At 48.4% G+C, this 19,155-nt stretch overlaps 1 protein-coding gene across 1 annotated transcript in view; it reads right to left on the bottom strand.

Moving 5' to 3' along the window:
- Positions 1–19,155, bottom strand: part of LOC119403102 (ubiquitin carboxyl-terminal hydrolase 47-like) — a 54,511-nt gene that overhangs the window by 14,230 nt on the left and 21,126 nt on the right. Inside the window, exon 9 of the mRNA XM_049418171.1 lies at positions 18,162–18,184. Coding sequence (XP_049274128.1) covers positions 18,162–18,184 — 23 coding nt within the window. The remainder of the gene's footprint in view (positions 1–18,161; positions 18,185–19,155) is intronic.

Here is a 19,155-nt window from a genome sequence, read left to right as displayed (position 1 = left end):
CAGCCCGCACGTTGTCACCAGGCAAGTTTTCGTTCTATCACCGGAACGCGGCTTTCACCGGTTGCCGCGTGGCGGCGCCACCGTAGCTGAAAGTTGCGAATATCCCTCATGTATGGACCAATCGAGAGCTTGTTTCCTCACGACGTCACGTGAACAAACTGTTGTCACGAATTGTGCCAAAAAGACGGGAAACGCCGAAAGAGAATAACGCGCTCCTTCTTCGTATTTTCAGAGGTTGCTTGATGGTCCTTTAACCGACTGACCGCCCGCCACGGTAGTGTAGCGTTTACGGTGTTCGGATGCTCACCCGAAGGTCGCGGGTTCGATTCCCGGCCGCGGAGGTCGCATTTTGATAGAGGCGAAATGCTAGAGGCCCGTTTACCGTGCTACGTCAGCGCACGTTAAGGAACACCAGATGGTCAAAATTTCAGGCGCCCTCCACTACGGCATGCCTCATATCATATCATGGCCTTGGCACGTAAACCCCCACATATTGTTATTATTTAACCGTCTGACCAGGCCCGGTCACAGTGGTCTAGTGGTTATGGCGCTCGACTGCTGACCCGAAGGTCGCGGGACCGAATCCCGGCCGCGGTGGCTGCATTTTCGATGTAGGCAAAAATGTTTGAGGCCCGTGTACTTAGATTTAGGTGCACGTTAAAGAACCCCAGGTGGTCGAAATTTCCGCAGCCCTCCACTACGACGTCTCATAATCATATCGTGACTTTGGGACGTTAAACCCCAGATATTATTAATATTAACCGTCTGACCAGCGTTACCTACTACACTCACATCGGCGTTGACGGCCTAGCTTGCCATTCCCGTTGCGGTTGGTCCTCTGTGGTGGGGTGTGTGGGCTGTGTTGGTTCCGCCGCACCCACCTGGACCGCGTTGGCACTGCTCCGTAGAATACCAGAATGACAGTACAAGTGCAGGCATACACGCTAGCAGTGCATCGAATTAACATTTAACTGACATTCTAATCATTAAGCTGTACACAGCATGCCCTTAAAGCGCCAAGTACTGACTCCTGCGCAAAACACTAGCACTGGATGTTAAGGTTCAGCTTCTGGAAACGCTGAAACCCCAAATTCCAACTCAGCATGGCTTGTTACAATCGGGATACAAGAATATAGAACTGCTATCCCAGCATGCAGGCCAATTCTAGGAAGGACACTGTTGAACTTGACCCCCCGCCCCCACTCCACCCCCCGAGGGTTGAACCATATGTCGATAAAAACAATAAAAGCCTGGAGAAGAGGTTGTCTAAGACGTCACCATGTCGTGCAAGACCATGCGAAAGTACAGGAAGCTGAATCGCAGGGACAGATCAAAAGCCGATGAAGGAGATTGTACGTACCTCATGCCGAGCAAGATCACCCGAATGCGAAATAATTGTAGTGATACTGATGATGATGATGATGTTACCCTCTATTTGATGGTTCTCGCCCACAAAACTGGACAGTGGGCCAAGAACCGGGCGGCAGAATGTTAAAGACCTATGAAGCTAATAAACGCTGGGAATTTAGACTAAAAATAAAACATCGAATAAATGAAAATGCTTAACGAGCAAGTGGTCCGACTATAAGATGAAATTATTGTGATTATCGACGCTGGTGACGATAACGATGGTGATTTTATTTTCGAAAGGCGGAACCAACTGACTGTGCGATGTAGGCCAACACTGGGGTAGCAGTAGAACACAAATACGTGAGTGGAGGTACATGCGTGGTTATTATCGGCGAAGCTGTTTAGCAAATCATTCATTGTCCGGTGAACTAAAAAACTATCATCGTCATAAACGGGTATGTGCCACAGAAATTGGGTAAATCGCACTGCTCACCACTGTTCCACTAAAAATGAAGGCAACAGTTAGCCCAACAAATGGCTGCGGAGCGACGGCGGCTCCGAAGCGATGGAAGGCCTACGCCAACGACGACGTGCCCGTAAATTATGAGAGGTGCGAACGCTTGGTTTCAGCGTGAGGTTGTGTATCTGGAGTTTAGACAACCGTGTCGTGTCTGTGACTCGAACCTCTCTGCGCTGAGAATCAACGTAGAAACAACCTAGCATCACATAACTAAAGCCTAGCAACGACCTACAAGCAACCTAGAAACAACCTGCATCACCTAGCTAAGGCCTGGAAACAACCTAGAAGCAACCAGATCAGTCTTCAGAATCGTCCGGTTTCGCTATTTCAAGCCTTGCGCGGCTTAGTGCAAACTTCGCCAATTTTTTAGCAATGTCGTGATTCTTCGTCTCGGAAAAAAAAACACTAACTAATGTCTTTTGGTGTGCAAGTTGTATTATAGCTGCTCTTAACACACGCGCTGTTATTACTAGCCGCTTCGGTTTTCCCGCGTGTACAAAAATGTTTTGCTTGTTGGTATGTTCACGGGGGTGTCTGTGTTTGCTTTTCTTTGTTGATTTGTGGTGGTGTGCGTGCCAGGCCTAATAAGTGGAGCTTTTCTTCTGTAAGTTTCAGTTTGCTGTCAGAGTCCGTCGTGTCCTCTTCTCTGCGTTCAGTTTTCTTCGCGCAACGTTTCAGTGTGAACTTCTAACAGCACGCCCAGCGCATCACGTTACTATTGGTGACTCGGGTTCTTGTTAACCTTCGAAATACAAACTGCGCCCGTTTACCGACCCATCGTACCACATGTCCAGGATATCCGGCATATTCGGGCTCCAGACGTCCAGGTGACAAGATATCCAGATATGTCGGAAATTTAAGAGTGGCAAATATCAAACCACGGAGCCGAGGAAACTAAACGCACAAACCTAATCAGCCATAGCTTGAAAAGAAAGTGACGTAGTCTAAAAACAAGGGTACTTAAAGGTTAGTCATTGGAATGAAAATGAAATATCAGCGAATCGAAGAACGGAGCCCTCGCCACGTCTTTCTTACAGATGCTTAAGACTTATCTTTACCAACACGCGCAGTCCGGCACCCTTCTCTTAAACACTAGTAACACCAGCTGGAGCACTGCTGCTTGATCTCGTGCTGTCGCAACCTCAAGACTCATAATTTCGTGGAATTGCGTTATTCACTCCAGTCTCCTCCCCTTGCTTTCAAGCGAACGTGTGTGACGCGGTTTCTACGATTCTGCTACCCGTGGAATACCTACTGTCCGGCTCGGTGGTACAGTGGTTACGGTGCTCGGCTGCTGACCCGAAAGTCGCGGGTTCGACTCTGGTAGCAGCGATCGCATTTCGATGGACGCGAAATGCTAGAGGCCTGCGTAGTGTGCGGTGTCACTGCACGTTAAAGGGCACCACATAGCCAAAATTTCCGGAGCCCTCCACCAGGGCATGCTTCATACCGTATCATGGTTTTGGCACGTAAAACTCGAGATGTTGATATTATCTTGTCATGGGATACCTACGTAAGTGACACTGTCGTTAAGGGCAGGAGACTTGCGTCACCTCGTAATCATGGTGCTTCACTCATTATCAATAAATCTTCATTTGGGCCTAGTCGGTACATATTCCTGAGGTAAAAGTAGCAGCGCAAGCACACAAGACGGCCCCAGAAATAAAAAGACACGACCCACACAAGCGCTCACCATCAACTGCTAAGCAGTCGCTTTGCGACCAAAACGGCCATTTGCGACCGTTTGCGACCAGCCGCTTTGCGACTAACTTAGTCGCGCGACCGTTGTTCGTCGCCGGTGTGAACGAGCCTTGATTCCTTGATATATCAATGCATTAATACACCCAGGCAGCCTTACCGCACATGCGCACACAACAATAGTTGTAAACAAAAATGAAACAAGGATGAACACAGTAAATTCCGGTCTTCGCGTATCTGATACACTGTGTTCTTCCTTGTTTCACTTTTCTTTAGAACTATTGTTGTGTGCGCAGGTGCGGTAAGGCTGCCTTGGGCGTATCAATGCATTGACATATTTATAATCAGCGCTTGTGTGCGTCGTGTCTTTTCTTTTTGGGGCGTTTTGTGTGTTTCCGCTGCTACTTTTACCTCAGGATCATTCTTCATTTTCTGCAACCACATCATCTATCTTCATGAAGCAAAGCCGACAAAACTTCTATTGGCGTTATGTAACTTTTAGTTCACCCTTCAGTTAACGCTCTCCCTCACAGCTGTTCGCGTAGGCCATTTCATGCCGCGGCGGCATCCGAATAGCGGCGCAATGCAAATTTGCATTGTGCTTTTCCGTGGACCATAAAGAGCTCCAGGTGCACCAAGATGACTTTGAAGTCGCGCGTTGTTCCTTCCAGCGCACGTAGCGCAATGGTTGCGCAACGCGGCAGCGGCATCCAGCGGCGGCGTCCGTCCGCCAACGCCCAACAGGAGCGCGTTGCTCCTTCCAACGCGCGTTGCGCAACTGTTGCGCAACGCGGTGGCGGCGTCCAGCAGCGGCGTCCGTCTGTCAACGCGAAACAGTTGCGCATTGTTCCTTCCAACGCGGTGGCGGCGTCCAGCGGCGGCGTCTGTCCGTCAACGCGCAACATTTGCGCGTTGCTTCTTTCAACGCGCGGTGCGCAACTGTAGCGCAACGCGGCGGGGGCGTCCAGCGGCGGCGTCCGTAGGCGGAGTCGAATGGCCTCAAGCTTTCCCCAAACACAATTTTAAATTTACAATGTGCCCTTCAATATTTCTTCTGTTTTTCTTTCTCGTGTCTTCGTGTGCATTTTACCGACGTCCCCATTGTAACGAAAATTATGTCAGTAAAGTCTTGGTGAACCGCCGCATAAAACACTTTCGTGTCAAGGAAAACTAGGAGGAGGAGTGCCTAGCTTCCAGAAGTCAACCTCCTCTGAAGTCGCTACGTCCTCATGTTGATGGCACAATTCCCATCATGCTCCTGTATCATTTTGTTTCTTTGCTTGGCTCATGAAAAAAAGAGGAGCGCTCGCGCCTAGCGTCCGCAAGACAACCTCCTCCGACCTCGCTCTCTATCCTCGTGCTCCATGGCTGCTCTTGCCAGAATTCCCAAAATGCTCCTGTTTCATGTTTTATGGCTAGGCGTCAATGCTCACGTGACGTTCCCTCTTTTTTTTTTCGTTCATGGTGGGGCGGGTGTGCGGCTAGCGCGTGACGACTCGATGCCAGCGAAGGAACGCTGGCCGCGCTGGCATCGAGGAGGCGCCTTAGACGCATTTACGTGCTTTGCCTTTGGCGTCGTCTTGGCATGTGACAGCTTGTTGTCAGTGTATAGTGCAGCTTCCGCCTGCACCAACAGTGTTTCTCCGCCGCGTTCCAACATTGCCGCGTACTGATTCCAGTGCAATTGCACCTTCTAATAAAACTGCTGCAATAGGCGCCAAAGAAAGGCAACGATATCGACGGTGTCGCACCTTGGTGGAGCGAGACACGCGCCGGCGGGAAGCGGAACGCCTTCGCGCGTTCACGCCTCAGGCTACGAACCTCTGCCTCCCCAGCGCCTCCTCTATTTCTAAAAATGTATAGTGTATATGCAAGAGCACAGGCGTAGGTTACCCCGTTACAGGGCAGCGCACACCTTGCCACGCTGAAGGAGTCCATATCGAGTACCAGTGTTTATTATGCACACGTCGATGCCGTATCTTTGCATGGGATTCGGCGTAGGCTGTGTCCAGGTATATGTTAACAACGTCAGCTATCACAAGAGTTAAATCACGATCATGCGCGTTAGTCGTCGAGATCGAGATGTGCCACTAGATGTCAACGTGGGTGCATCCGCTTCAAACGGTGCTAGCTGCCGCACACCAACAGGCATTGTACAAGCTCTCATATATGAAAACACAATGAACTACCTACTACTTCTTGTGACGACACGTTTCGCTTTCGTTGTTATTCCCATTCCTATGGTGGATGGACGAATTGCGGTAGGATCAGCCATGTATTTTTTGACATTCTTGCTTCTCTTCCAACACATATCCGGTAGAGCACTTCCTTCACCTTTTCCGAAAAATCATGGCAAAGTCTTCTAAAAAGAGAGATACAAAGGTCTAGTTCAAGAGGTGTATTGGGTACATGTGATATCGAAGCATAACTTAAGGACCAGTAACTGTCAGGATAATTAATGAAAGTAGTTGATCTAGTTCAATGGCAGCTTGTGAGCGGGTCGGGCTAGGATCGATCTAGCAACTGGCGGAGAAGATCTGAACAACGCGCTCCATTCTACGTGGCCTCATAGATCCGCTACGCAAGCTCTCTATACAGTTTTTTTTTATTTTAACCTAAGGAACACACCAGGACGCACGAACGCCTACGTGCGATTTCACTACCGGACACATAAGTAAAAAATTCGGGTCACCACCAGAATTTTTTACCATAATTTATTGGACCTCATACGACCGTAAAACACAGTCAGCTATGGCTTAGCTTAAGTAATCCGGCGGTATCTCGAAACGGTGCAACAAACACCACAAACCCAATGTATAGGAGGCGTTGCCCAATGATACCAGGAGTATCATCATCAAGAGAATCGCCGTAAAGAAAGAAAAAAGAAAGGAATCGCGTGACTCGAGGAGCGCGTGAAGCCGGCGCGTTCAAAAGCAAGCAGCCAGTCATCAAGATGGTCTATGCCGCGTTGGCTGCGCTCTTCGCTGTGTTCTTTCTCGGGGTATACGTGGAGAACACCTACGACCTGGCGCAACAGCTGGAGACCAGCCTGTTGAGAATTGGTAAGTGACCCCGCTGGAGGACGGACATGCCGGCTCCTACGCCTCCTCTATTTTTTCCATATCAGTACACACGCTCGCTCAATGGGAGCCGTTTGTCCGCCTTAGTTCTAGTATGGCCCCCTCTAGCCACCATAGTTGAGTTGTCGTGGTGGGACCGCATATGAAGGGTAGGACTGTCATTCGTGCGTCTGGGCGCGTTCCCGTCGAGAGGCGGTAGATGAGCCGTCATGCGTCTGTCAGATTTTCCTTCGTAATATACTTCCCTTGTGGCTCGAAGCAATGCCGCCGCCACCTAGCAGGGCTCACGCGGCACATCATAAAGCCAGCGCATGTAGCAGCGTTAGAGTGTACAATTCTCGCGGACAAATTTTCTTGGCAATGAAGCGAACGCTACAGAGCCACAATGCACGTATCCTACCGCTAATAAATTTAGTCCCACAATTGCGTCCCTATTTTCTGCGTGAGATATACGTATAAAATACTCCTTCATTTTCTACATGTAGCTTTTTGAGACGGAACGCAGCTCACACAAGCGGGATACTTGTATTTCTTTTACTTTATACGTTGTCACTTTGCGTTTTTGCGTGCGTGAAAAAGTCGCGCCTTTACCCGTGCCTTAGACGCTAAGCAGCGTTTGCGTCGAAATGCAACGCTAGGCATCACTTTCCACGGCGTTACGAGACGCGCGCCAAACCGGACTACTTCGCGTAGCAGTACATGTGCAGACGCTCTGCCCCGTAGCTTTCGCTGCGTTCGGCAGTTAGCGTACGCAAAGCTTTGCGTTGGCTTTTCGCGCAACTGCTCATGCGTCGTACGCTAACCGCTTGCGGGCTCCCGTTAAGTGACGGAAATAGCGGGCCGCAAACGCTAACGCTAACTTAGCGTACGCTGTTCTAAAACTGCCTATTGACAAGATATTTAGAGTGGCTCGACCGAAGCCGGCGCGCCTTGCAAACCGGTGTCCCCTTTTTTTTGGCGTTGCATAATCCTGAACACGGCCGGGCTATGATAGCCGGGCTAGAGGAGGGACGCGACACGTGTCAATGAAGGAACGCGCGCGTCTCACCTCTAGCCGAGGAAAGTTGGCATGCTCCGACTCGCTTGCGTTCGCGTCTGCGAGTTGTGCCGGATAATAAACGCACAGAATTTAGAAACACAGCGATGCTAGCTTCGTACAGCACATGTGGTGACTCGCGAGGGCTAGCTACCGAGCGGTGGACGCACTGCGTAGTTCTGCTGTTTTTGGTAAGCCATGTGGAATCATGGTGTGCGTAATTTAGATTTTGTCGAATTAGTGTTCGAAAGTTTCATCTCTGGAAGACTTTATGACTTCGGGCGAACGCCGGATAAGTCAAATAGGTGTTCTATGGACAAGTGTTTTCGCCTGTGACAACACGAATATATGGATTCATTGTGTGCGGAATGCTGCGCTGCCTGCCTTGTCCGCGATGCAGCCGTTTGAAGGTAACTCTGTGTGTGTGTGTTTGTGGGTATGTGTGTGTGTGTGTGTCACTTGTACTTCAAGCGCTAGTTCAGTATCCTAGAGAAGATGTAATGCGACGCAAAGTGTTTTGAGTGTTGAGACAATGGAACGTCGCATTGTAAACAAATGCTTTCGGCACTGCTCTGTAATATGTTTGTTTATGGGTTTGTGCGGAGTGCATGCAAATTTGCTGACATTTGTTTTGGAGCATCGGAGAGAACGAGTGCCGTGCAATACTTGTATTTTGAACGGCATTCTAAACAATTAACTATGAAGGATAGGCCTAGTGCGCTGCAGCTTTGAACCGAACAGGCAGCGCCACCAGACGCCCGCGGCGGAAAACTTGGGATTGTCGTTTGTTGCTCCCGGGCGCGCAGTCATGGTAGAAACGCAGGGCTCCTCGCCGAAACGAAGGAAAAACGTCGCAGAAGTCCGGTACTTTTTGTACTTATGCGTCCATGGCTGCGACTACAGCTGTAGGAACACCGTTCGGAAGCAACTAGCTTTAAAATTATGCAGGTTAGCACAGAAGTCGGACGAAAATGAAAGACAACTCTCTACCGCAGCTGTGCGGCGCGTAAGCAACGCGTCGAATTCCGTCCATAAGTGTCCTCACTCTCTTGCGCTTTTTTGCCTTTTATTATTTATTTTAAATGTATACATAAACTTACAAGGTCAGAAAGAAATAGGAAGATAGCAGGCTGGCAACGGCCACCTAGAGGGACAATGTGCCTGTCTGCGTCTTCTGCTCTCACGCGTGATTTCTTGCCAGCCAGAACGGCGATCAGATAGCCGGTGCGGAATCAGACACGTATTTGCCGCGTCCTCTTCGTTGGGAACGAAAAGAGTCCGATATAGCTCAGCACACGTAGAGCATTGAAAAATCAAAAGCTCACCTCCACTCGTACGTCGTAGTCCACGGTTTTCAATTGCACTATGCATTTCCCAATAATGTCGGAAGATTACATCGCGTACATCAGTTCTTATTTCAGACCACACACTGACCACATGCGTGCAACTTCGTTCCAAGCGACGAGCAACTCCTTTTGAAACACATGTTATTACAATATGAGTCCCGCGGAAACCGCAGAACAGCACACGATCGTCGCTTCTTCACCTCATGTTCACGCGCGGGCTGGCAGCCTTTGTTGGCGATACGCTTTCCTAGCAGACAACCCGTGACAAACTGATGCTAAAAGTGTGCGTGCGCGCGCGCCTGCGTGTGTGTTGTGAGCATTGTGAGTGTGTATGTGTGTGTGTGGTTGGGGGGGGGGGGGGCTGCTGTTACCCGCGTGGTGTCCAAGGGACAAAACTTGTTTCCGGCGCAAGCAGCTGTGTTTTCTCTGCTTTCTTTTTCCTTTCTTTTTTTCGTGGGGCTCGAAATTCGGGTTTTCAGCTAAAAGGACTGGAGGGGGGGGGGGGGAGGGGTTGAGGCGAAAAGGGGACGAAGTTTTGTTGAATGTTTACATTAAAGGGCCCCTAAACCACCAACAGACGCTCGCGTGCTCTTCTCCGTGCCTTTCCTTCATGGACAACAGCCGTCATAACGTCACCTGTATGATTAGGTGGCGTCTCGAGCAAGAGACGCTGTCAATGGGCGAACAAGAGCCTGTTTTCTGCTAGCAGATGCCCGCGCTTCTTGCGTTTCCACCTCGGACGCTGAGGAAGGGCACTCGGAGAGGTGGATAGACGAGCCGACGAACGCAACCTAGCGAAGGAAAGAGCGAAACGACAAAGCGCGTGCAATTCCGCCAGCGTTCGCAGTAGACTCGTGCACAACTGCAACGCCACAACTAAATTTCGACCTCTGCGTGGTTTAGGGGCCCTTTAAGGTGGCGGTTCCACTACCACCGTCTTGCCAATAGTTCGAAAAACGACAACAGACGACGCCACTCATCCACGTTTGCAGAAAGCGAGAAAATTGCGCGCGCAAGTATGGTCAGCGTCGCCTCGCGCGTGTTTTATATGTTATATGTCGCGCTAGGTGACGGAAATCGGCCGACAAAAAGCAAGGAGCACAAACGCGGACGGCGTCTTTCACCTACAATCGGGGCCAACTGTTGGCGTCGTTTCAACGACATGACCATAAGTGCCCCAGTTTGTAAGGACAAACGCTCGCTTCCTATTGCAGCCCTTGAGAAAGGACAGCGCAGCGTCTAAATACAATCGCTTGAGAACAAAAGAAAAAAACACGCACACACATGCACACTGGTGCGTACAACAGCGTGCACTCACACACGCACACACACACGCTCTCACCCACACGCACGCGCAACGCTCTCACTAACGCACTCACTCACATAATATAATGTGCCTCAGTGAAATAGTATTGAACAAAACATCAATCAAACGCTTCGCAGCGTTTCAGTGGAATTGCACGGCCGCTACTAAAACAATCATTTTGGTTCATTTTAGCGACCGTGCCAGTGACTTTTATAGCATCGCGCGAGCGCATGTCTTTTGTGTGTGTGTGTGTGGGGGGGGGGGGGGGGGGGCGTGCTTTTGCTTATTACAATTGGAGGAGGAAAAAATGGACAGACAGATTTCAGGAAATTATAATTCGAGAGTTATCTGCGAAATTTCATCCTCTCAAACTGCAATAAACGGTTACCAAAATAAAATACATCTTGATGATCAGTTGAACACATGACTACCACTAATTACCGGAGTTAGAACCTCCTAGAACACATGCGTCTGCCAGCGAGACGTCTGACAATGAATGCGTTTGCGTGAGGAAGAAGACAATGATATTTCCATGTGAAGCATGATTTTTTTTCTCTTGGGAACAGTAATAAACCAAGATGGTTTGTGCGTTGGAGGGCAAGACACCCCGCTATTTTCGTCTCTTTGTTCTCATTTGTAACCTTTCGCGACGCTGTGCAGGCGCGTTCGTGGTAGTCTCGCACGAGCCTTTACAACGATGAAAGCCAGGCGCAAGACGCGCGTAGTCACACATACTGCTGACTGAACTTCTTGTATTGCTTCCACAGCGTTGCATATATTGTATGAAACTGAGTATAGGTACATCGGCCAGCGTAGGCGTGCACACGAGGGAGCTGGGCGCCCCCCCCCCCCTTGGGAGGGAGAGAATACAACATTTATTCGTAGAAATAAGTCGCTATTGGGGGTGGGCCTCCTAGTCCGGAAGACCATTGGCTCTTGCCACCGCCCGGGCACGACGGTCGATCAGGGCTTGTTGCTGCACTGGGTCAGAGCTGGACAGGGTCGCCTTGGGGGCTTACATGACCGGTCATGTAGGCTTTTACAGAATCCAGTTTTTATTTATGCTTGTTCTATAAAAGCATGAATACACTTATTTGTTGTGGAAAGCTGTGGTTTTCCTTTATTTTGACTTACAGGCACCATCGACAAGTTTTCCATTTAGGTTGCCGCAATAGTTTTTCAACAAAATGTTCGTCAGTAGCATATGTATCGGCACTATTTTGTTCATGTGGCCACTCTCACGTGCGTCTAAGTCAGGTTATTTTTCGTTGACCAGACATTGCACTGTCCGCCTTGTACTTTGCTACGAACTAGTTGTTATCCGATCATTAGTAGTAGTTCTGGCTACGCAGCAAGCCGCTTTACGACAAAGTAGCAGTGCGCAACAGCGTTATCCCCACTAGGTAGAGTAGTCCTCCTCAGTCGAATTGTTTCCTGACACCGTAGCGCTCATTAGTGGCAAAGACAGTGATCGTCTTATCCGAAGTGAGTGCGTCTTTTCACAAAGCACAATATAACTTTTCCAGGGTCCCGTACATTGAATATTCTGCCACGTTGACTAGAACGTTCTGCATCTTCAATAAAGTCTCGCTTCTGTCGCATCGTTGCAACTAGGATGTAATTACCTGATTGGGTACAACTTACCACTACTGGTCAGTGGAAGTTGTCGGCAGAGTGCTCGACAGGCATACTTTGAAAATTCCGGTAATGACAAGCTTTCATACGTTCACCATCGTGTCCCCTTTGAAGCGGCGTTACATACGTATCATTCACACGGCACGTCAGCGTCCTTCCTTTCACAATTTCGAACCTCACAGGCAAGAAAACACTCAAAGGAACGCGCAAAACACGAGCAGCTGAACCACAAAGAGATGCACATTACTAAAGACGTGCCGGGGAACACTGGTTCTAAGAACGCGTGACGAACGCGCAATCTTCCTGCATACCGAAACCATTTGCCGCTTGATGAGACCGCCCCACCTGCTGACGTGGGGCGAGTGGAAAGGGTTTATCACTAAGCCCTCCTTCTTTTACGGTTGGTGTTTGTTACGCGCGGCGACTAGACTTAGCTGGTGAAGCAAACTATGAGGCCTGGAGATATAATTCATGCCTGTTCTACCCGTTTTATTATGTTTAATTGCGCCACTTTTGGCGAACGCTTGAACTCGCATAAAGCAACTTGATGTTTCATTTCATAGATGGAGCTACCACCAAAAAACGCCTGTGAGACTTCTGATTCATTGAAAATATTTTGTTTGAAGCACTGAGTGGTCAAGTTAGTGAGCACAAGTAGATAAAAGACACAATATGCATCTACTAATGTGCAATACTCGTTGGCAATTAGCGTCTAAAAGAAAAAAAAAGCGAGTTTCTACGGGACTGGTCAGCAGGAAAATTACGTAAATTCACTGCTGTCTTGCAGGTTCCCTAATAAAGATAAAGGAATTTTCTCTTCATAGAATCATAGAAAGGGCCTTGCTTCTTCATTATGTAGAAGTTCACAGTATCAGCTTGTATAGTTTTGTCGCTTCATCGGTAATGCGTGACCAAGTACAGCCATAAACTGCCCCATTGACACAATAATAATTCATCAAGTTTTCGTCAGAACACAAAGCAACTTCGCATGGAAAATAAGTGTAATGTAGTCTACGTAGCCACTAAATATTATTGTTCTGCTTTTGAAAAGTAAAAAAGATATTCTCACAAAAACTTCTATTATTTTGCCCATTTTCATTGGAGCGTAAATAAATTACTAATTATTTTATGGCTAATATCTCTTCAAAGAAACCTTAAATAGCACTTCTTCTAAAGGCACGGTAAATTTGGTCTTGTTATGTTGAACAGTTTCGCCGTACTGGCAGTACAACGGAGGCTTGTACAACGAAAATGCCTTTTGTTGCTCACACTATTTTCATTGCTATTAGGTAACGCTTCCGAACAGGCATTAACACTAGGTGTCATTAGAAAGCGGAGATCATAAGCTTTCTGAATTATTACAATTAATATTTGTCAAGCGCAGCGAGCACAGTGCGTCCGCAAACAATGCGTAAAATGCGGAGGGGGGTTCGCCGGAGTGGGACCGCCACCTTAACAAGAGTCGCTGCTTGCTGGTTTTTTGGCTACAGCTTTAAACAGCTGTAGTTTAAGAGGTTTTTCAGACAGGAAGAAAAACATAAGTAAACATAAGTTAGCACAGCGTACTTATAGACGCAGACAAAAAAAAAGCTATTCTGGGACATGCATGTAACATATGTTACCTGTTATTTTGCAGCAATGCTCTCTCATTGGTCACGGTTACGTGAATCTTGCAGAAAAAGTTCAAGATTGCCGCAAAACACTAAAGAAATTGAGTGCTGTGTAAAATTTGTAAAATAAACATTTTATGCGTATCCAAGGTTTTTTTTTTTATCTTGGACTGGAGCCCCAGGGAATAAATAGCCCCATCAGGTTGGATTTTTACTGGGACCAGCTGCAGACCACTAGCCAGTAGTTCCTAATGGGACAGCATTTGCAACAGACATCTGGCTCATTGAAATCGCAATAAGAGCCACTGGCCCCAGCTGGGACCAACTGGCAACTGGTCCCAATTGCAACTGGAAAGAACTGGTACCAGTTCAAGTGGTTTATGGCAGTATTCCCAGTGGGGACCAGTTGCCAGGGGTGTAGGAAAAAACGTCCCCGGAATATACGTCCCCTGAAGATACGTCCCCTGAAACAACGTCCCCGGAAAAAACGTCCCCTCTGGCATTGCTCTCTAGGAAAAAATGTCCCCAAGTGAAAAATTAACCGAAAAACCAATCTTGTGCGAACTCACTTGACAAAACATTGCATTCTTTATTCAACAATTCTCAAATTTTCGGCCACATTTTGCTCGCAAACAAATGAAATTAAAACCGAATCGTATGTCCAATAGCCGTCAGGAAATCATCAACTTTCGTCTTCCCGGCAGTATAGTCCTCACATAGGTTATGAACACGCTGCTGCATGGCCGTAACCGCTGATTCGCTCCTCTTCTTTGGGGATGCACCCACTCAAGACTGGGCCATCTTCAACGTCACTGTGGCTTCTTCTGAGCGCAAGGCATCAATGGCCCTCCACACTGTTGGGCGGCTGTGGCCCACGATGCTTCCTAGCCTTCTGTTCCAGTCCTCCGCATGATTCTCCGTCCTGTGCCCAGGCCGAGTAGCCGTTCCACATAGGAGGGGGGATAAGTGGGAGGTGTTCGCCGCAGACGAACTATGTTGTCAGCTGGTACTTTGGCTTCGCCAGGTGCTGCGGCACAGATGGAAGAAACACGCCTTTATCGTGACGTCTTCTCCATAAACTGCTTTTACAGCATTCATGGTCGCCTTCTCAAAGTCGCATATAATAACATCCGGATACACTTCTTTTTCAGAAATAGTTATTGACGGGTGGCTGAAGTTGATATGTCACTATAGCGTCTGTATTATTTCAGTAAACTGCAATCTTCGCGCATATCCTTTTTTTAGCTTTGAGAAATAAAGAATAGGCGACTGGAAGGCGCAACGTTCGATGGTTCCGTCTGGGGACGTTTTTTCCGACAACGCAAATGGGGACATTTTTTCCAGGGACATTTTTTCCGGGGACGTTTATTCAGGGGACGTATCTTCCGGGGACATTTTTTCCGGGGACGTTTTTTCCGGAACCCGTTGCCAGTGGCTCTCAACTGGAACCAGTAGTTTCCACTAGCAATATTTTCACCTGGGTCTGCTTTAGTCTGTTTGTTGGCACACGTGCTATTTTAACGCTGTATGTGCCAAACACTCTCGCAAGTTCCTCACTGATGCCTTGCACGTAGGACAAGGCCACTACCCAGAGGTGTGTGCACCTAAACCCCCGTCGGTCCCATTCTGCGCCAGCTGCTGCCCAGCGGCTCCCCAGGCATGCCGGGACGAGAAGCTGAATAACTTCGTCGGTAAGCTGGATAATGCCTCCTCACATGTTGGACCCCCAAACCGCGGCCCTCGAGGCCACTGCCACAGCCCAGCAGCTCCAAATTCAGGAGCTGTCGCGCCAGCTGCAGGCCACGCTGGCGTGCTTGTCTTCCCCCAATGTCCTCCTCCACCTTCCTCAGCTCTTGCACCTCTAGTAACACCGCTCCGCCTGCGCCAGCTGAGGATCCCACGAACACGCGTCGTCCTTGGCGGCGTCATTGCACCCATCCTCCCCCCCCCCCCCCCCATCGTCCTCCGCACAGACGCCGATTACCCTCCTCCGACACCATATTGGTTAAAATACAAGACGGTGGCGCAACACAGGACAAGGACGAATACAAGAAGAGACATGTATAAGCGCACACTACCAATTGATTTATTCTCGAAAAGACACACAGTATATATGACATTACGCACATGCGTAGACGGTCGAAATCAAAAGCGGTCTTGCAAAAAAACAAATTCACTGCTGTGCAGGACCATCGATGGAGCGCTGACACACCCACTGCCATACAGTTTAATGAAGTAGGCCTCAGCCAGTTCTCTTGCGACTGCGTCACGACTTCACTTTAAGATTTTCCTGGATAAAAACGGGCACACGTGCACAAGATTTACAATGAAATGGCAGATGCGAGCCCGTACCATTTTTTATGGACAGCGCATGCTTCTGTAACTGAACATTAATGCATCGGCCTGTTTCACCTATGTATACATTGCCACAGCTCAATGGAATCAAATACACCACACCGACACAGCACACCCCGAAAGGATGCTCATGCTTAATATCGCAGCAACGTTTCATATCACCAGGTTTCATTACTCGCCTACAAACGATGGTCAATTTACATGGCGCCGAGAAGACCACACGAACATTGAACCTTGAGGCAACCTTCTTAAGATTATCAGCAACTTTATGAGTGTACGGGATGACTGTACAGGTCTTGTTTTTTTCTCTTGGCTCTCTAAGGCAGGACTCTGAGGACTGTTGCCTTTCATCTTCTTTAACATTGCCTCTACTGCAGAAGCAAGCACAGTCCGGGGAAAACCGGCATCAGAGAGGCGCGAAATTTGTAGGTCAAAACTCGCCTTCATGGTGTGCAAACACGATTTCTTAATCTAATCTATTCCATTCCCCACCAAGAGCTTTTCAGAATCAGTGTGGCATTAGCGTTGAAAACTTCTTAGGTTTACTCGAGTTTTATCTTGGTGCCATGGTCGTCTCTTTTGAGAACCAGTTATTGTTGCAGAAGCGAGGAATTTGTATCGGGCCATGTGTAGCACTGGTGCTAAGTGAAATATTTTTGGCAGAAGTTGATGAAGGTTTGGATAAGGCAATGCAGGGGGTCAATGTTTTAGGTACCTTTAGATATGTTGATTTTTTATTATCTTGGGTAAAGAGCAGGGGGTATCGTTGCAACAGCGTGTGTCTGTGGTTTTAGATGAGTTTATCAACGGTGGGAATGGGGGGGGGGGCTTACTTTCACTTTTGAGACGCCCGTTGATAACGGGATTTCTTAATCGCTGAATCTAAACACGCAGAAGCAATTCGCTCTTTTCGCACTTGTGATCTGTACATCCAACAGACATGTTTGCCAAACATTTAAAAAGATGTCTAAAAATTGAAGCCCGTTATCAACATATTGCATAATTTCGTTGCACTAATAGTTACGGCCCCTCCAATTAGACCCTGAGGCAAGGATTGGCAATTCCGACTTCTTGCCCAGCAAGTGTATAAAATGCAGGCAAGATTGAATTTCTTTTTATTAAAAGGCCAGCAGTACCGAAAAAAGGTGTCGCCGGCACTGAAGACATAATTTTGAAATTATTTGGTCACTGCAGCGGCCACGAGCGCAGGGCTACCAAGCAGGCGCGCGCGCACCCGAGATGCTTGTTGTAAGAGACGGCGCAGTGAGAGCTCGTTTTCGCGTCCTCAGACCGACTGAGTTCGAAACAGCAACACCCCTCTGATTATACAGTAGCCAGTTTGGTGCAATGTAGCCACCAACGGCAACCCTGTGACATTCATGAAGTGTGCTTTGAAAAGCCTTTGTGCTGCTCCTGTACCTTCGCTGGAATGTGGAGTGGGGACTGTGCTTAGAGCGAGAAAAGCAGTCTGGGAACGAGAGCTTTCGCGTGGAAAATGTTCATGCAGGAATGCCACCTTACAGGTTTTTCCAAAGTGTGCACTAAAGGGTGCTCGTTACTTTGCGAAATGCCAATCTGCCAACCTCAATACGTGCCCCTGGATAATTCAAAATGAAACAGGGCTGTTAGTTTGATGATACAAACATGCCTCTAGTTTGTATCTTCGTTATAAAGTTACTCACTTGATAGCCAGCGCTCGTTCTTCTCGCCTGTTCAAGTTATCACTACATTTTCAATAATCTGTGTTATAGTCACGACAGATGCGGTCAATATTTCTACTACATTCAAATAAATTAAACAAGAATCGATTCATTTGGGTTAGCACTGCTTTGGGACATTAACTCTAATGATTTGATTAAATTCGCAGTCAGGCCTCCTGAGGTGAAGCCGCGCAGCAGCCGGATCGCCCAAGATACGGCAGCACCACGATTGCCGAAAGTAATCCAGGCAAAAGGTGAGTGGCAGGAACGGAGATGGCGGGCATAATTGTCAATGAAATGTTTCCCTCTTAATGTTCTTGCAATTACATTTGAAACTTAACTTGCTAATTAAAGAAGGTGCACAAATTAACCGCAGAAAAAAGGATTTCAACTCCCAATTTTTGTTCTAAATACTATTATCAGGCCAAAGAGGCACTGTAATGCCATGTATGCACTGAGCAGCAAACAGCTTGGCTCAGCGACTAAGTCTGTTTATTTTTCTACATTTCTTAATGTTGTGCTTACCACTTTGTCTTGAAGGGCAGCTTCTGCAGCAAACCCGTGTAGAAAACGCTCACCACTGCATGACGGTCGGTGGTTCTAGCTAAAACGGCTACAAAGTGATTTATTTATTTATTTATTTATTTATTTATTTATTTATTTATTTATTTATTTATTTATTTATTTATTATTTATTTATTTATTATTTATTTATTTATAAAGAATACCTCTCAGGTCCCCAAAGAGGCACAGGGTGAGGGGGGCATATGGTACAATTTGTAGCGAGAGAGAGACGTGAAGGCGGCCGACGTGGCCGTGCCGAAGTCTCGCCACTTTATTCGAAGGCCATGGAAGAAGCAGAGCGGCAGAGGCTGCCGGCTTCCAGCCCCCAGGAGCGTGAGCACGTTCTACTGCTCGCGCCTCGAGCTCTGAGCATTAGCTGCGCGAGAGGCGCTGCGCGTAAGTGGTAAAATGGTGATGATGATCGTGAGCGGTGATGAAGATGCCGCTACAGATTACTCCCCCCCGCAGAAATGAAGCCGAAATGAAAAACTATGGGGGCGTATATACAAGGCTGGTGACGCGAGACAATGTCCGTGGGCAGTCCAGGTCGTCAACGGTGAAGGACTATCGGGAACCCTTGGGTCTCTGGCGGGCGGCTCTGGGAGAAGCGTAGAGGGCGGGGAACTAGGCGAAAGTACGCTGGTGTCGTGCCCAGGCGGATCCCACGACGACATGAAGGGGCCTTTCGGTAGCGGACCGGTTGGCGCAAGTGAGCGCGGCTGGAAGATGGAGTTGAGGGCGGGTGCACAAGGGCCGGTGCGGGCGATGTGCGCGAAACAGTGCGAAATGGCGCAGTGAATAAGCCACGACGAGCAACCATCGGCGAGTAGCTGCTGCGATGGGTCTTTCCTGTGCGGGCACAGCGCTGACGCGGATGTCGTGCGCATCATGCGAAGCCTGCACGTGGCCACAGCGTCAGGTGGGCGGCGTACTGTGTCAAGGCGACTCAGGAGCA

This window comes from Rhipicephalus sanguineus, chromosome 8 (assembly GCF_013339695.2).
Source record: "Rhipicephalus sanguineus isolate Rsan-2018 chromosome 8, BIME_Rsan_1.4, whole genome shotgun sequence".
NCBI lineage: Eukaryota > Metazoa > Arthropoda > Arachnida > Ixodida > Ixodidae > Rhipicephalus > Rhipicephalus sanguineus.
This window is presented reverse-complemented; position numbering and strand designations above follow the sequence as displayed.